Below are 19780 nucleotides of genomic sequence, written 5' to 3' on the forward strand. Positions count from 1 at the left end.
AACAGGAGAGGAAATAACTGGTCATGGTACAAGATACCCTCATCTGTGCAAAATACAATGGGTTATGGAGTATGATGCAGATGTAGCTGTAGATATCAAGGTTCTAGTCATTGGTGTTTGATCTTCAGTCCAAAGACTGGTTTGATGCAGCTCTACATGTTAGTCTATTTCATGTAAGTTTTTTCACATCTGTAAAACTAATGCTACCTGCATCCACTGGAATGTGCTTACTGATGTCAAGCTTTGGTCTCCATCTACAGTTTAAAGACCTTCCCCCTCCTCCCCAGAAACACACTTCTTTTCACTTCCAAATTGACTAAATTTGATGTCTCCCCAATTCACTTTAGTATATCTTCATTAGTTATCCAGTTTACCCATCTAATCTTAATCATACTTCTAAAAAAATACCATATTTCAAAAATTTCTATTCTCTTCTTATCTGTTTACCATTCATGTTCACATTCATATTCAATTATTCTTCCAACATATACTTTCAGAAATTTAAAAAATGGCTTCGTACACTTAATTTTATTTTACCATTTGTTCAGGTTTCTATCACAGCTGCATACAATTACTTGATTGTGACTAGTTTTCAATGTTAATGTTCATTTTTAAACCATTGCCTGTATTCCAAATATTCATTAGAGTATAATTCCACTGATACGAGACACCTTCATGGATCAGATCTGTATGGTAAATGTGGTATGACCATAATACAGAAGTGGTACATTCAAGAGGCTATGAGGGTGTGCTGAAAATGAATGCCTCCAATTTTTTATGTGAAAAGAGTTAAAAATTTGCAGTTAAAACAAACATTATTAACATTCTACATCTTTATTCTTCATGTCTACTCGTTTGCAGTCCTCTGCTGCTAGAGGGCTCTGAATTGTAGCATGTAACATGACAATGTGCAACATAATATGTCAGTCTATGAGAAACAGCAGGCTATAATCAAGTTTCAATTTCAAAGAGTTCATCCACACATGAAGCACCCCTCTGCTTCACTATGACAATGCCAGACTATATGTGTGTGCTGTGATCCGATTTTCCAAAACTTAAAGAATATCTACAATGACTTTACTTTGATAGTGATGAAGCTGTGCAAGCAGAGATAAGTTTATGGCTCTGTCAACAATGTCAAACATTCTACAGTGACAGTATCAACAAACTGGTGTCTCGTTGGGATAAATGTGCTTGTCACCAGAGTGACTATGTTGAGAAAAACAAATGTGTAGACATGAAGAATAAAGATGTAGACTGTTAATAACATTAGTTTTATTTAAAAAGCTTTAAGACTTTTCACATACAAACTTTGGAGGCATTACTTTTCAGCACACCCTGATAGTTCATACCGGAGGTCAGAACTAGAGCTATTTGTATTGTTGAACAGCCGATTATTTTGTGAAAAATTTTACACTACAAAAAATAAAGTCTAATCAAAACCAAAATGAGCGTTTGAATCAAAGTTTGCAAATCCAGATTGTTACATGTTCACCACTTGTCCACTGGACTTTCTCATCATAGAACTACAGTTATCAGGACTTAAATGACGCACAAACCTTTTATATGAATTTTACTGTTCTACTAGGTATATAAGTTTATAGTTTGTAGCAAAGTTGTGACTGGATGTATGTCCCAAACAACAAAAAATAAAATAAGTGAGCTACTTAACTGTCAAAGTTACAAGCCTAGTACTACTCAAAAGTCATGAACCAGTGCTTCAAACTGCTAGTTCAAAATGTAACCAAAACACAGCAAAGTCAAAAATGGTGGACTAATAAGTAACATAACAAACAGCTTCTCACAAGTAACTGACCTACCCGCCTGTTACTCCATGCTCATAATTAATCAGTCATGTGAGCCTCTGACTCCACCAATAAAACATGTTTGAGAGGACTCAAAGAACAGTCATTAGCTGCCTGGTCACCAAAGCTATGATTATATACCTTAACAAAATCTATGCCTCTCATATTGATATTGTCTGCTGAAGGGGATACAAAACAAATTTTCCCAAAACTACAGAGCCTCAAGCTAAAGACAAAACTAGGTGATTCTTTTTCCAATGAAGAACATGTGTTTAAAACTTTATATAAATCTGTGACCCACAATTGCTTTATGACATGCAAAATGTTTTCTTTATTCTCAGAAAAACAATAACTTCAGTTAATATTTTATTGTTATTGCAGATATTTTATCATCATAAAAAGCAACTAACTTGATTAATAATTTGGTAAGAATGGTATTTTTAAAAATGTACATCTTATGTAAAATAAAATTTGAAGTCTTATGAATGTGAGCTATAGATAGCTCACAGAACAAAAGGAAAAACTAGGAAGTTAATAATAAATAAAAACATGGCTAACAGTGTGTGTGATATGAAGAGTTTAAAACATTGGAGACCTGATATGATGGCTCTTAATTAACAAAATATTTTGTTTTAACTAAATTTCAGTAGCATCTGGTGCCATAATAAAATGAATATCTCTGCAAGCATTGATAAATTCCCTTTTGTTTTTCAAAATTTTTTCCCAATTTGCAAGAAAATTTGATTATTATGTTAGAACATTTTAATCCTTCACAGCTGAGGGAAGAATATGAAATTCCTCCTACGCAGACACATTATATTTTGTCTCATCTAATCGCTCACCATCGCTACGAGCTCTGGGTGACTGCAGCTACAGTGGTAGGAGAGAGTGACGCCAGTCTGCATGTAGTACAAATACCAACAGAACAAGTTCCAGCAAGGATTGCATCATTTGGAACCCATATGATGGCAGCCAGAGGAGAACAACTTGCTCTGCCCTGCATCACTGTTGGGCAACCCCATCCTAGTACAATATGGAGTAAGGGGTTAGTAAAATTCATTGCTTACTTCTGTGACTTACATCATAATTTATGAAATTTTTTATAAAGAAGTTATTTTACTTTTAGGAAAACTTGCTTAAAATTTTAAGGAATGGTCAGAACTGGTTTCTTTGCTGTGAATCTCTCACAAGTTGTTTCCTTACAGCAGTCTTACAGGTAATAGAATAGTGTGATGAGTTTGAAATGAGGAATACCAAACATTAATTTTTTTAATGAGCTACTGTGGAATTGTATGAAGGTTAGAGAAAAATATTAGCCTGCAGGTAATGTTATAGGGTATGGCTAGAATACACACAGCATAAAAATAATAATAAAATAGTGATTAGAATTGCTGGTCAATAATTATCTCTAGGTGGCAAAAAAATTAGCATTGTTGAGATACACATGTATAAGTACATGACACTAGCCTAGCATTTGGAAGTATTAATTCCTCCTTCAAGGAGGAGTGAGGGATAGGTCAGGAAATGATAAAAACGAAGAGCAGATCACTCAGACTCCAGGATGAGAGGTACCAATTGTATAATAATAATAATAATAATAATAATAATAATAATAATAACTGACAGTGACTGAAGTTATTACATAAACCTAGTTGGTTAATATGAAGATAAAAAATAATGAGGAGGAAGAGCAGTGTGAAGAAAATAATCTCCAAAGGGAAATTTCACTTGTGTGAAAATAAAACAATAGTCATAACAAGCCATCACCAGTCTTCAACATGTAGACAAAAGCTGATTCAAACACAAATTTTATGATCCACAAATTCTTTTGTCCATCACATAAGAGGAAAGACCAGTAGAAACTGAGACAATTTGAGGATTAGGGAAAGTGTACCATGGGTGCCCATGTTAAGAATGAGAAGGAAATCAGCAATGAAAAGAGTTTCGTATTCCATACTCCCATCTTCCATAATCATTCTAATACTGTCCTATAGTTAACAGTTTCAAAGTGACATCTACAAATGACTGTGCTTTTGTTGATCTCCAAGCACAGTCTATTGTCCAAACATACTTGTATGGGTATCTGTCCCATACCCACTACACATATTTTATGTTCTTCTTAATGCTACCATCATCTATATTAGCATTCCCCACACAGTCTGTTCACTACCAATTCTGTGTCATCTCATTGTCATTGCAGGCTTGTAACACAGAAAGCAAGGAGAGGATGTTATTTGGTGGCCAGTATCCTCTTTCTATAACACAGACTGTATGCATATATTAACTAGGCTCTTTATTCATAAGAACAGAAAATTACTTAACTCAAGATAGTCCACCTCTTGTGGTACAAGCCCTCTGTAATAGACCACGTTAATCTCACTGCTGGTGAAGTACAAGTCCACTATGTACACTACTCTGGTCACTATGTGCTGCCTGCGACTGTCTGCAGCTGCAAGTGATTGGGCTGTGACTGATGTCTCAGTGACTCACTGGATGACAGACTGAAACTGACTGTCCCTCCAGTCTGTGGTAGCGATCCAAATACGGTGGCCGAGAGGAGGGTGGTGGCGCGTTTCTTGTGAGTCTGCCTTTGGCCTCTATTGATCGTCTCGCAACCTCTTTGCCGACTGGTGTGCTGGCACCAGTTCACACCAGCACAACCAACTATTTCTTTAATTAACTTATGCCTGAAATGAAACCTGTTATCTCCATTTCCACATGGAAAATGATGAGGCAATGAGTGAATGAAAAAACATCATGGCAGTCTTGCACTTGTTACCTATTTGGCATTATATTTCCTTATCCTTGCTCTCAAACTTTTTTGACATTACATTGGTAATCAGGTGGAATTTTCCCTGTTTACCTTGATGACACTTTTTCTTCATTGTCCTGACAGTTTAGTGGACCTTGATCCCTGTAATTATCGAAATTTCCATGATAGAGTTCTGCATTTCTTTCTCTATTTTTGTGATGATTAAGATTTTCTGTTCAGTTAATTCAGTTTGATGAAGTTTAAGATAAATTTCTTCAGTACCAAGGTGCAGCATTAATGCTAACATTTTACACATGAAAATACATAGCTTCAGTACTGAAATGTCTATTAATTCTTTTTCTTTCATGGTGTCCCCTAAATAAATCTTCCTTTTTCAGTATTAGTTGATGAATTCTTTGATTGTACCATCCTGGTGTGAATAAGTAGCTGGCATCAGTAACAATGACTTAACTGCTCAGTGTACATTTTTCAACCAGTGTTTCTTTAAGAATGCAGACAAATGGTCTACAACTTCTAATGTGAAGCTCCTCAAAGGCTTTTCCTGGTTATGCCCAACACAAAACTTGATTTTATTCTTGTCAGACGATTTCCTTGGAGATGAATTCCTGTATTTTTGTACATACAAATAGGACATATGCAGCCAGATAAACTGAATGATAGGAAACAACATGTGTTTAATAGTTGTATACCAGCTTGTTTTTAGTGTGAACAATAAAATCACTTCAGTGAGTGTGTAACAATAATGGCAATTCTTGGATGGAACAATTCATAAAATAAGGGAAAGGCAACCACTCACCTATAGCAGACTGATGCATGGAGCACAGAAAAACATAACAGAAAATATAATTTGCAATAGCTTTTGAGCACTAGTTCTTTTTCCAACAACAGCACGCACATTCACACCAAAGTCTTGGCCAAAGTATCAGCTATAGTAAACACAGAGAAAGCCCACTGCAAATGTGGCTCAAATGCCGATGACAGTTTTTACAAAGCGGTGTGGCTCTGCACCCAGAAAACCTTCATAAATCATTTTTCCTTTCTTTCAGAATTACTCAGATTTCTTCATGTAACTTCTCCTTATTCTTTTACATTTGCCAGTACACATTTTTGTACTAATTGGTCACATTTCAGCCACTTTGCTCTCAAGTGTATTCATTTAACTTGAGCAGATTAGGGCCTTTAGGCCCTCTCTTATGTTGGTCCAGGTTTCACACATACAGTGCATTTTTAAATCATACAATATTATGAAAAGGAATTTCATAATATTGTTACAGCCCATCCTGGATTTTTGATTGTTGGATTTTTAAATCATAGTTACCCAAGGGAAAAGAACAATAATCTGATTTATGTAATAAAAATTATCTGGATGTATTTATAGAGAACATGAATAAATGATACTGACTATGAACTAATAAAGTTCATACTAGCAGGACTACTATTATTACCACTACTTCTGCTGCTATCACTAAAATACAGTAATAATAATAATAATAATAACAACAACAGTGATAGCAGCAGATACAAAATGTACTTACAGGCATACAAAAGTTGTTTCTCACGTAGAAAGTTCTGAGGGAAAGAACTTTATGTAGGCTGCGCTAACTGAGAGAAGGGTAACAAATGCATGTGGGGACAAGGGTAGACATTATTATTACTTCAATAGATATGTCTTTGTCTTTTGAAGCTGTATATGTTATTCAGTTTTCTAATATAATGTGGGAGGACATTCCAGAGTCTGGCTCTTGCTACTGAAAAGGATTCTTAAGAAAATGGCTGATTGATGTAGTGGGACAGAAAGGATTTTTCTCTGATGAGTTAAGGTCAGTGAAAGTTATGGGAGGAGCGTAAATTGATAAGACAGAAGAAGAGATAAAAGTATAGAAATCTGTTGCACATGTCTGCATATAGCTGCAATAGCTGTTATAAGAGAGTGAAAGTTGGTCAAAGAGCAAAGTGCCACACATATATCAAACACAGGTGTTCATCACCAGTTTCAGGTACTGTGAGCTTTCCCTCAGAAAGACCTTTCAGGGTAATGTCAGACTAATTACAATTGGAAATATAAGTGTTTGTACAAGTCCAATTGCAGATAGGCACAACAAATAGACTGTCATAAGTAAAGCTTTTGGCCCTCATCAAAAATAAACGACACACACACACACACACACACACACACACACACACACACGCACACCCAAATGCAAACGCAACTGACACACACATGACTGCAGTCTCAGGCAACTGTAGCCACACTGTGAGCAGCAGCACCAGCGCATGATGGCAGTGGTGACTGGGTGGGAGTAAGGACGAAGTTGGGGCAGGGAGGGGGAGGTATAGCAGAGTGGGTGGCGGACAGTGCAGTGCTGCTCAGGAGCACGCAGGGATGAGGTGGAGAGAGCAGCTATGTGCCGGCGAGAGGTTAGATGGTGGGCAGGGGAGAGGTGGGAGCAGAAGGGGGTAGCAGAAAAGGAGGGAAATAACAAGACTGGGTGCATTAATGGAATGAGGTCTGTATAGTGCTGGAACGTCAACAGGGAGGCAAGATGGATGAGGACAATGACTAACAAAGGTTGAGGCCAAGAGGGTTACGGGAACATAGGATATATTGCAGGGAAAGTTCCCACTTGTGCAATTCAGAAAAGCTGGTGTTGGTGGGAAGGATCCATATGGCACAGGCTGTGAAGCAGTCGTTGAAATGAAGGATATCATGTTTGGCTCCATGGTCAGCAATGGGGTGGTCCATTGTTTCTTGGCCACAGTTTGTCAGTGGCCATTCATGAGGACAGATAGCTTGTTGGTTGTCGTGCCCACATAGAATGCAGCACAGTGGTTGCAGCTTAGCTTGTAGATCACATGACTGGTTTCGCAGGTAGCCCTGCCTTTGATAGGATAGGTGATGTTTGTGACCGGACTGAAGTAGGTGGTGGTGGAAGGATGTATGGGGTAGGTCTTGCATCTAGGTCTACTACTGGTGTATGAACCATGAGGTAAGGGGCTGGGAGCAGGGATTGTGTAGGGATGGATGAGTATATTGTGTAGGTTTGGCGGATGGTGGAAAACCACTGTGGGAGGGGCAGGAAGGATAGTGGGCAGGACACTTCTCATTTCAGGGCATGACAAGAGGTAGTTGAAACCCTGGCAGAGAATGTAATTCAGTTGCTCCAGTCCTGGGTGGTTCTGAGTTAAGAGGGGGATGCTCCTCTGTGGCTGGATGGTGGGATTTTGGGAGGTGGTGGGAGACTGGAAAGATAAGGCACAGGATGTTTCTTTTTGTACAAGGTTGGGAGGGTCATTATGGTCTGTGAAGGCAGCAGTGAGACCCGTGGTATATTTCAAGAGGACCACTCATCACTGCAGATGCGATGACTACAAGTGGCTAGGCTGTATGGAAGGGACTTCTTGGTATAGAACGGGTGGCAGCTGTCAGAGTGGAGGTATTGCTGGTGGTTAGTAGTTTTGATATGGACGAAGTTAGTCACTGTCCTCACCCATCCAGCCCCCCTGTTACCATTCCAGCACTATACAGCCCTCATTCCACCATCACACCCAGTATTACTACTTCTCTCCTTTTCCACTACCCCCTCCCCTCTCCCCCCCCCCCCCCTCTCCCCTGCACTCCCTCTAACCTCCCAACTGCACATAGCTGCCCTACACTCCCTCCACCTTGTCCCTGTGTGCTCTAGAGCAGCACTGCACTATCTCCCACCAAACCTCCTATACCTCCCCCCTCCCTGTCCATGCCTTCTCCTTACCCCCACCCGATCTTATTTTTCTCAGATGCTTGCTCTTGTTGTGTTATACAGAAAGTTAGTTCACCTGTGACTTAACAATAACAATACTACCTTTCTTTTGGTGTATCAGCTAGCTGGTTTTGAGTTCCTTGCCTCTTGCCCTTGAACATTTATCGTACAATATGAAATTTCTTCTTCTTCTTCTTCTTCTTCTTTTTTACAATCTTATTGACCAACTAGGATCACATTAGAACTTCAGTTCCTCTTCTTCCTTTGTTGTTGTTTCCTATTTTTCAGTATTCCCTCATTTTCTCCCCATAAAGTCTCTTCCTTTCTTCTGTCCATGTTGTTCCCAATTTCTTATTTCTTCTGCTTTGAAAGGCTTCCAAATTTAGTATTTTAATTTTAAAACAGTTTCTTTCTGCTATTTCTGATTCTTTGATGTTGTTTCTCCCTAGATCCTTTCTTACTTCTGTAATCCATGCTATTTTCAGTTTCTTCTTCCAGAAATATAGGTGTATTTGTTTTGTTAGTCTATTTCCATCCATTCAGTAGAGGTGTCTGAAAAAGGTTAATCTTCGTTAGGCCATTACTTGATATATTTTCTCTATATTTTTGTAGATCTACTCATTACTTCTTATTTTCCAATGATATGCAGTTTTTATTGGACCCATTATTTTTCTAATAATCCTTCTTTCCAGTACCTCTAATTTGTCCATCTTATAGTTTATCATTAGGCATTCAGATCCATATAAACATTCTGGTCATACCACTGTGGTGTAGTGTTTTAATTTTGTTTTTCTAGATATACATTTCTTGTTGTAAATATTTTTGGTCAAACCATTTGTTAATTCTTGCATCTATTTCAGGTTTTTCTAGTCCATTCTGTTGTATAGTCTCTCCCAGATATTTAAATTTATTTACTCATTCTATTTTTACCTATTTGTGTTTCTATGAATTTTGGCGCAATGTTTGTATTTGTCATGAATTTTGCTTTTGCAGCTGAAATTTTGAGACCAGTTATGTTTGCTGTTTTTTCCAGCAGGTTTATCTGAATAACTGCTTGTCAGGATTTCTGAAAGTATTTCAAAATCATCTGCAAAAATGGTTTCTTGAAATCTATAAATGGCACTATTATTGGTTTGCTGGTTAACATTCTATGGCGAATTATTGACTTTAAGTTAAAAATCTGTTCTGCACAGGATCTTCCCTTTCAGAAACCACCCTGATATTCTCCCAGTTGTTTGTCTAAAGTATCTACCCCCCTGTTCAGGAGAATTTTTGATAATATTTTGTATGCCACTGGCAGAAGTGACACTTCCAGAATGAGATTTTCACTCTGCAGCAGAGTGTGCGCTGGTTTGAAACTTCCTGGCAGATTAAAACTGTATGCCAGACCGAGACTTGAACTCAGGACCTTTGCCTTTCGCGGGCAAGTGCTCTGGTCCCGAGTTCGAGTCTTGGTCCGGCACACAGTTTTAATCTGCCAGGAAGTTTCAGAAGTGGCACTTCTCTATAATTATTGACATTTTGTTTGTCTTCCTTTCTATTTGCTAGTGGATTAATGCTGTTTTCCATTCAACTGGAATCTTTTCAGTTTTCCAAATGTTCTCAAGAAGCAGTTGTAGGTCCTTTATGATTTTTGGTTCTGACCACTTCAATAATTCTGCTGTAATGGAGTCTTCACCACTTGCTTTATTGTTTTTGAGTGTTTTGATGGCTTCATTAATTTCTAACTCTGTTGGTGGGAAATCTTCCTCTAGATTTTGAGATGCCACTGGAAATTCTAATTTATCTGTTGGAACTGAACAATTTAACAGCTTTTCAAAAAAATTTTCTAAAATTTCACAATTTTCTTTGTTATTTAATCCCATTTTGCCATTTTCATCTTTGAAACAAATACTTGGTGCCTGATATCCTTTAAGTATGTATTATAATTTAGTATATTTTTTCCAGTTAATTCCTGACTTTTTTTAAATATTTGAATTTGATTTGCAAGCATGTCCTTTCCCTCATGTTTGCTTGTCTTGATTGCTTTTAACATGAGTTCCAAACCGCTCATGCTAGGTTAACAATTTATTTAAGGTTTTTGCATCTATATTGTTGAATGATGGCTGGAAGAACCTGCCTCTCTAAGTCCGCTCTGTTGCAAAATTCCTGAACCACCTGCTGATTTTGTTCCTACTAAAACCATGGTGATCATTCCTGTTCTCTACTTTCTACTTTTCTCCATTCTGAATTATACATTTTTGAAGCTTGTATCTGTTGTTGATTATCTGATCAAGTTTAAGTTATAACGCCATGTATTGATACCCAAAAAACTTTTCCTATACTTACAAAGACCTGATCTGTCCCAATTCTTCATTGCAATGCAAACTTGCTATCGAGGAAGAGGAGTTTAGCGTTTAATGTCCCGTTGACAACGAGGTCATTAGAGATGGAGCACAAGCTCGGATTAGGGAAGGGTGGGGAAGGAAATCGGCCATGCCCTTTGAAAGGAGCATAATATGCTGCACCATCAAGAATGTCTTGCATGTTAATGTGAATAACTGTAGCACTTCTGTAGTTGGTAGTGGCTGGAGTGGGGCTCCAACATAAATATGTTAATGGCCACTTGCTACAGTGGCATGACACTATAGTTACTTTAGAACAATAATGTTCAGTATTTCAATTTTTTTAATAGTTTACAGATATATGAAATGCTGACTTTGCAACTGTTTGCATGCAAATGGAATCTCAATATCTGGTGGGCAAATGTAGTAAATATATCTCACAAGGTACTGCAGTCTTTCACATGATTCCAATTCACTGACACTCTTTCTGCAGTTTGGCACCATGGTGAAATTGAATCGCAGAATCTGTTAGAACATTTTATTTCAGTTTCATAGATGGAATGCATGACGTTTATTTGGTTTTTGTCATATAACTTTGATGTTGAAAACATCTGAGACAGTCCATTCAACACTCTAACACATGTTAAAGCACCACCACCAACAAACAACATTATATGCACCTTGACGTTTTTCCACATCAAACACAAATGTGTAGGATTCATAAAAAATGCATCTGTATGGACACTGATTCACGGCACAGATCCACAGGCTTTAATTTGCCCAAGTGCTGCATCAGGTGAACTTAAACACAATTTCTCATGCCATAGTGGCTATACCCAGAACTTTGAGTTACCTTAAAAACTAAAACGAAGGTTACCACATGTCACAAAATACCACCCTCACATCAACTGCACCAGCTGAAACATTATTACTTTCCAATGTTCTATGTCCACATAATGACCATTAAGATATTACCAATAATAAGTGGATTCATTGGTGGTGAACTATTCTTACTCCACTGAGAAATTTCTTAGTAGAACTAGTTGATACATATGTTATTGAGACACTGCCTGATAAGAAAAGTGAAGCACCCTGAAAGGGATGAGGAAACAAAACGAAGCTTCAAGGGTTGAGAGGGTATGTGTTGTTACTGCAATGATTACAAGTAACTTGGCAGTATGAGCCCACTTATCAGTATCATGCTGCACTCCCACTGGCCTGGACGTATACACTGATTCAGCTGGGAAGGATGTCATACAGCCATTCTGTCCTCTCCTGATGCAAGCTGTTCACCACTGTTGCAGCTGGTCCTAGGGATCCTGGATACTCGCACGGGAGTAAAGTTGATGTCCGAGAGTATCTCACACATTGTATTGGGGACAGTTCTGGTAACGTAGCCAACCGCTTGAGTATCTCAGCATCACACAGATAGTTTGTACAAACATGTGTCGTATGTGATCAAGCATTGTCCTGTTAAAAAAATGACACCACAACAGTGTCACATGAGAGGCAACACATGAGGATGCAGGATGTTTGTGAGACACCGTTGTGCCACCAGAATTCTCTCAGTCACTACCAGCCATGTTCTGGTGGCAAACCCAGTGGCTACCCACACCATGACACCAGAAGTAACACCACTGTTTGTCTCCAAAATATTAGAAGAAAGCTTCCTCTCCCCAGGTTGCCACTATACTTACCTATAATGTTCATCTGGGATAGTGCAGAACTTCACTTCATGGTTGAACACAGTACAACACCATTCATCAGCAGTCCAAGCCTTCTGGTCACATCAGCAAACCAAACACTGTCATTTTGTATTGTGGTTTTGATTCCCTAGTCTAGCTGCTGCTAGTCTCCAGCTAAAGGTGTGGAATGACTCAGAATGTTGCAGAAAGTCCATTAATTGTTCACACTAGCAGGTGCAGATGTGAAGGGATGATGATATGCTTGGTGCACAATACAGCAACCCTACCTTACAGTGGTCAGATTTTGTTGACTGTAACCTTGGCAATGAGTAGGCCTGCCCTCATGTTCCCACGCAGTCCAGCATTGGGCCACAGTAACATCTGAATACTTCATAAATCTGGATACTGCCTGATTCAACCAGTTGGCCAAAAGGAGTCCCACAGTGAGATCCTTTTGAAACTCTCTCAGGTGCTGTTATGTTGTCTCGCATGAGTACATGGCATCTCCAACTCCTGCGCAGAATCACTCAACATCTGACACTTTTCACATCCCATATTTAAATAACATGTCTTGTAACAGCACTAAGAATGAACAATACTAATGCTATCTGGTAGTTGTTCTACCTGCACAGAGAATTGTAATTCTGATCATTTACATACCCACCAATGCTGAGTAAGTGAATGAAGTTTCATTGACATTCTACCGTATCTTCTGGGTGCTTCACATTTGTTGTCAGGCAGTGGAATATCAAATAATGTGAGTGCTACATAAAACCTTGACTTCTGCGCATATTGATTGTAGTAGTGCAGTCTGTGTAAATAAGTACTGTAAAATTATCCTATGTGCGTGCTTCAGTGCACAGTGAAACCTTGGTAATTTGAGATAATTGGGACTGAGTAGAGCTCAAATTTGGGAAAACTCAAATTAGATGAAGAGTGAGAATTTTAGCGATCTTTTATTTAAAAATTGATTCAAAACTTGATGCTTTGTTAGAATACCATTGCTCTAGTTTGGTTTTGTTTCATTTCCAGTTACCTCCTGTTACTTTGTCTTTGCTCCATTCCTTGGTAATGGAAAATCCAGGATGGAATGTAACAATTTTGTGAAAAGAAAAGTTGCAACTCACCATATAGTGGAGATTCTGAGTCACAGATGGGCACAACAAAAAGACTGTCACAAATAAAGCTTTTGGCCAGTAAGGCCTTCAGCAAAATTAGACAACACACACACACATACACACTCACAAAACACAACTCACACATACATGACTGCAGTCTCAGGCAATTGAGGCCACACCTCAAGCATGTGTGAGTTGTGTTTGTGAGAGTGTGTATGGGTGTGTTTATCATCTAATTTTGACGAAAACCTTACTGGCCAAAAGCTTTATTTTAGACAGTGTTTCTGTTGTGCCTATCTGTGACTCGGCATCTCCGCTATATGGTGAGTTGCAACTTTCCTTTCCTCAAATTGTTAAAATTCTCATGATACCGTTTTTATGTCTCCTCACTGTCTGATCTTTTCATTATTAAAACTCTCATCTCCAAAGAAACAAATTTCCTTTCTTATTTTGATGAGTCAGCATTCACACTAGTGAAAAATGGCAAGAACAATAATAAATACAAAACACTACTTGACTGTGCATACACACTGCACTGAGCCTGAGCAGACACTGGCTAAACGGCGGCAGGTGAAACAGTAATAGCGGCTAATGTGGGCATTATTGTAAACTATATATGCATGAGCATCTCAGCCACTCTTCACACCAATTCCCTGTGCCCCTGTGCATTTCTATTTTATACATGATTTTTTTATGTAGTAATCATCCATCATCCACCTCGATTAAAGACTCAGATTTCCAGGGCTTGAATTGTCACAGTTTTACTGTAAAGACATTTACATCTTTGTGTCAAAATTGGTGTTAACTTTGAAAGAAGTTTTTTTGCTTACTCCACTTCCTTAAGGACCATTTACCTTAGAAACTGTGAACCAAACTTCTGATACATAAAACACCATCACGTAACTTAGTCACCAACACAATAGCCATCATCTTGGTACTTGCTTGAAAATACGAATTATTTGTATTCTTTCTGCTAGCACCACTAATTTAGGCAGAAACTTGCTCTACCATATGTTTGTGGTTTCCACTACCATAACTAGACCCAATGTCTTCCAGTGCCTTTCCAGTCTTTCACATTTCTTTCTTTCTTTCTTTCTTCTCCCCCCCCCTCCCCCCCCCCCCCCCCTCCAACTTGATTATTTAATTTTTCTTTTCTTCTTTCTAGTGACATTTATTTTTGTCTCAGCAGTAAATCTTGCTACATTCTGTCCTTCATTTTGCCAACTGTTTTCTCTACCACTTTAACTCTTTAGGTGTTTAATTGAATCCACCTTCAGGCAGACTTAATTTTGTGCTGTTCTGACTCACATTGGGAATTATTATTTACTTCGATGGTTTTTAGTATTTTCATTGAATATCTGTTTTACAATGTAATCACACTGTATGAACAATAATTTTACTGATACTTTGTCTTCGTTACATTGTAGTCTTTCTACCACAAACATTCAGTTCTCATGAGAAGTGCAGACTGTACACAGCTGTGAGAGTCTAGCTTATCATATACTCTCTACTTTTTCTCTCCACTTACCACATGATCAATTAGCCATAAAATTTACATATTTTGCTACTGAATTAAATAATAGAAGAAATTACACTAACCATTTATATATAATAAAGTGATTTTTTTCAGAGGTCAGCTTATTCAAGAAAATAATCGTATACACATCAATGCTGAGTGGACTCTCCATATTTCCTCAGTAGAGACATCTGATACTGGAAATTATTCATGCCAAGTGCAGAATATCTTAGGAGCTGATGAAATCACATACACAGTGACAGTGAAAAGTAAGAATTTATGTGAGCTAAATAACAAAAATATTTGCTTTCAATAATCATAGATCCATAAAATTTAACTAGTTTATTCAGTAGATTTATCAACATATATAGAGATTGTTAGAATGACTGATACTGATGGATGAAATACAATGTTAATCTCAAGATTTCTTTTATTGAGAGCCATAGGCAGAAAAAGCAAAGTTACATTCAATCTATTTCCTTGAAAGTTCTCCTTCATGATGAGATCTATAAAATGTGATTGATTAAGTTGGAATGGTAGGGGTTAATTTCTCTGATAAATGAAACACAAAAGGGATGGAGGATGTGTGTCCACCTAACACTGAAGTGTTTTACATCTTTACAATCTTAAAAATGGAAGGCATTCAGTTAGGAATTTAAGGAACTATGATTGGAACTACATTCTAAAGTCACAAGTAAGACATTATTGATAAGATTAGATTAGATTAGATTAATACTAGTTCCATGGATCATGAATACGATATTTCGTAATGATGTGGAACGAGTCAAATTTTCCAGTACATGACATAATTAAGTTAATTTAACAACATACCTAAGTTAATATAACAACTTTTTTTATAATTTTTTTGTTTTTTTCTTTTTTTTCCTTAACTTATACCTAAAAATTCCTCTATGGAGTAGAAGGAGTTGTCATTCAGAAATTCTTTTAATTTATTCTTAAATACTTGTTGGTTATCTGTCAGACTTTTGATACTATTTGGTAAGTGACCAAAGACTTAAGTGGCAGTATAATTCACCCCTTTCTGTGCCAAAGTTAGATTTAATCTTGAATAGTGAAGATCATCCTTTCTCCTAGTATTGTAGTTATACACACTGCTATTACTTTTGAATTGGGTTTGGTTGTTAATAACAAATTTCATAAGAGAGTATATATACTGAGAAGCTACTGTGAATATCCCTAGATCCTTAAATAAATGTCTGCAGGATGATCTTGGGTGGACTCCAGCTATTATTCTGATTACATGCTTTTGTGCAATAAATACTTTATCCCTCAGTGATGAATTACCCCAAAATATGATGCCATATGAAAGCAATGAGTGAAAATAGGCGTAGTAAGCTAATTTACTAAGAAAATCTTTTTCCTAGTTTAAGCCACAGCTAGGTTATGACACTGCCTGTACCATATAATAAGAATCTTTTCACCTTTTCACATTTGAATTCTGTTAGTTAAACACTTATTTTTCTTCTGTATGTTTGAGCTCACTTTGTTGTACTCATAACAAATTCCTATGAAAGATCCAAAGTTACTTCTTGCTTTAAATTTCATTGGTACACACAATGCAGTGGAGAACAGCCAAAATACATCAACACAATGGAACCACCAGTGTCACAATATCTCACTTCTAGTGACTGCTGTCTTATTCATGAACACAATTGTTAACTGAACAATGGGTTGGTGCAGAAAATTTATACCAACTGTATTTCTGCACAGACAGAAGCTTCCACAAAAAAGTCAGTAGGAAGGATCTGTGCAGATGTTTTGACACTCCCATCCTCTTATGCACCCTTTTGGTTATTAATGCTGCAGAACTATGCAGGGAGAAACTTTTTTTACAACATAATTTCTTGATTTCTACCTGGTCTTTAACAGTGACCTCTTTGTCAACATCTTAACAGCCATGACAGTGTGTCTCTGGTTTGCTCCATTTTGTTTGACAGTTTCCTCTATTGAACACTACCTCTCATTCATGTACAGATCTTTATTACTCTTGTGTATATTTCTTTATTGTTGTCTGCTTACTATGCTCTTATGATGTAAATTTAGTGCTTCATATTATCAGCTTCATTGGAATTTGAATATCATTTTTTGCACTCCACAGATTCTTTTTCTCAGTTTTTCTGCCTATATAATTTTGTCCTGAATTATTATTTCTCTCTTCTCCACCTCTGTATCTTCCAACAGATTTTCACCATTTTTCCCCCTCTCTCATACATATCCGAATATTTCTATTAGCTTTTCAGCCACTCATGTCCTTGTAACTATTATGATTATGGCTGTAATATTCCTTGTGAATAAAACACATACCAGCAGATCATATTTTCAATGTAGTGAAATATTTCAGAATACAATAAGTTATTTTATCCATTCTTGGGGACTTAAATTTACTATACTGTGTTCTTACATGCTTTCAAAGACAGAAGGAATAATGGGTGTAAGTATGCAATTTATCAGCTTAATTCATTTTCTCTTAGGTACAATTTCATTATTCTTCTTTTCATCATTCAGTAGAATCTTTTAGTAAGTAGAGAATTGCTCAGTGATGCAATCATTTTCTTTCTCAAGAGGCTTCACATTTTATCCTTGGATTTTATAAATAAGTCACACAATTTTTGAAAGACACTTTGAAACTAAACCTGAGTTGGGAAACATTTATATTAAAAATTCAATGTCATTGTAAAACTACACCAAAATCTCTTATGTTTTTGTAGATATGGAACAAAACATTGCGTATTGATATGAAGAATAAATAGTTTGCATCATTTTTCACAGAGAAATATCCAAAATTGATTTGTTCAGTATTAAACTATACCATACAACTTGCAAAGTTCCACTGCATATAATCATGCCAACTTGAAAGAAGAAAGGTTGTCATGTTTAAACTTAATCAGTAACTCAGTTTATACTAGTTAATCAATGTAAGTTTGTATCAGAATGTCACTGTGTTCATTTCAAATGACTAAAAGTGTACATACTCAAATAGTGTGTTGGAACACACTTGTGAAATAAATGATTGAGCCATACCATCACGGCATAGATGTTATTACATTTTCACTTACCTCAGACATTCTGGGATATTTGATCCACTGGATCATACTAAAAAGAATTTCGCAGGCACTGTACTAAAGCTCTGCATCTGGCATTTAGCTCACTTGTATTGATCAGTAAAGGTAGTTCCATGAAACTCTGGCAGATTTTGCTGGGCTCCTTTGTACACAGTGATTAACTGCATTCAGTTAATTTATGCAGCTCATGCTCAAATCGTCTGATCATCTAATTACTTGAACACTACTCAACTGACCTCTGCAGGAAAATGTGAAAGCAAAGTTAGATTCCAAAGATGAGTGTGAAAGGCAGCACTTGTAGCATGGTCTGAGAAAGATTATCACTGTTGATTAAACAGACTAGAAATCATGTTGTTACATGCACTGTGGCAGGTGCTCTTCTCTCTTGTCTCTCAGTTCCATTATGATGTATCTGAAGACATCTGCAGAAGATATCAAAATGTAAATTCTGGAGCATCGCCAACTTCAGTTAATGATATTGTAACTAGAAAGTGTGCAGAAATTTTGCCAGAATCTACATCCATTTACTTTGTATCGTGAAGAGGATTTCACATTTTGTTGGAAGCTTATATACTTTGCTTCACAGTTTCAACATTCTGCCTAATCCTACAGCAGTATCACTGAAAATTGGAAGACAAGCCAATAAAACATAGGTATATTTGATGTTAAGGCTATGCCATTTCATGTACAGTGGTTACATGGACCGTTCAGTAATGAAAAAGATGCTACCAAACAACTACTGAGAACTTTTCTGACCGTGATTGAACACTGAGAAGAAAAAAATCTGGGAAATTTACTAAGAGTCACAGTCTTGAAACATTGTTTAACTTGCAAATTTTTGAAACAGATTTGCTGCCACCAGAGTTTTAATTTTTTAGATAGTAACATTCACATAAGTGCCAACAGATTTTCACATCCAGATTTCATTTAATAAAGCAGAGCATGTTATAAAAATGAATAATTTGAAGTTTCACTCTGAAATCAACAATCGTTACAAAGATTAATAGTTACTGCATTCTTTCTACATTATGTAGTCCAAATTTTTGTTGTTGTTTAGCGAAAGCTTCTTTCCTCTTTTAGATGATAATTTTGCAGTTAGATCTATCATGCAGACATATGTGTGTGCAGTATAATCTAAACTGATCTGAGCATAGTTCCATTAGCTGGTGGGAATATAAAAGGCCACACCAGGTCACAGACACACACAGTTTTATGCTCATAACAGATGGGTGGCAGATGGATCAGACCTGTTTGCATCAGCTTGTCCAAATTTGCCATGCTTGACTACTAAATGCTTGTTTCAAGCATCTGCACTCAAGAACACCATGCCCAAGTGTGGTGCATTTGAGTATGAGTGCAGAAAATCGCCATTGTGTAGATCTCTAATGAATACCATTAGTGTATGCCTTATGCAAGAGGGTTGGGAAGATTTTTATTTCCTCCTAGCAGCTGAATGGAGATTCACCACAGCTTTCATCTGTTCATCAAAGATGGTAATTCATACACAAAATTAATCTTGAAAACATATGACAATGTACCAGTGCATCTAAATATTTTTTATCCATCAGTGTACAATATTGTGAAACTGTAATGCTTAACTAACAATATTATTAAATGTGGAGCTATAAACATAATCTGCTTATTATATTTCAAGAAATGAAATAAAATTTCCTTGGTATTCTTAACACATGGACAGAATTTCTACTTGAGTTAGTGCCTTCACCTTTCATATACAC

The 19780-nt window shown here is 37.0% G+C and overlaps 1 protein-coding gene across 1 annotated transcript in view; it reads left to right on the top strand.

The window, feature by feature from the left end:
- Nucleotides 1-19780, top strand: part of LOC126455890 (Down syndrome cell adhesion molecule-like protein 1 homolog) — a 120135-nt gene that overhangs the window by 63144 nt on the left and 37211 nt on the right. Inside the window, exons 9-11 of the mRNA XM_050091650.1 lie at nt 2582-2850; nt 15076-15230; nt 17396-17413. Coding sequence (XP_049947607.1) covers nt 2582-2850; nt 15076-15230; nt 17396-17413 — 442 coding nt within the window. The remainder of the gene's footprint in view (nt 1-2581; nt 2851-15075; nt 15231-17395; nt 17414-19780) is intronic.

This window comes from Schistocerca serialis, chromosome 2 (assembly GCF_023864345.2).
Source record: "Schistocerca serialis cubense isolate TAMUIC-IGC-003099 chromosome 2, iqSchSeri2.2, whole genome shotgun sequence".
Taxonomy (NCBI): domain Eukaryota; kingdom Metazoa; phylum Arthropoda; class Insecta; order Orthoptera; family Acrididae; genus Schistocerca; species Schistocerca serialis.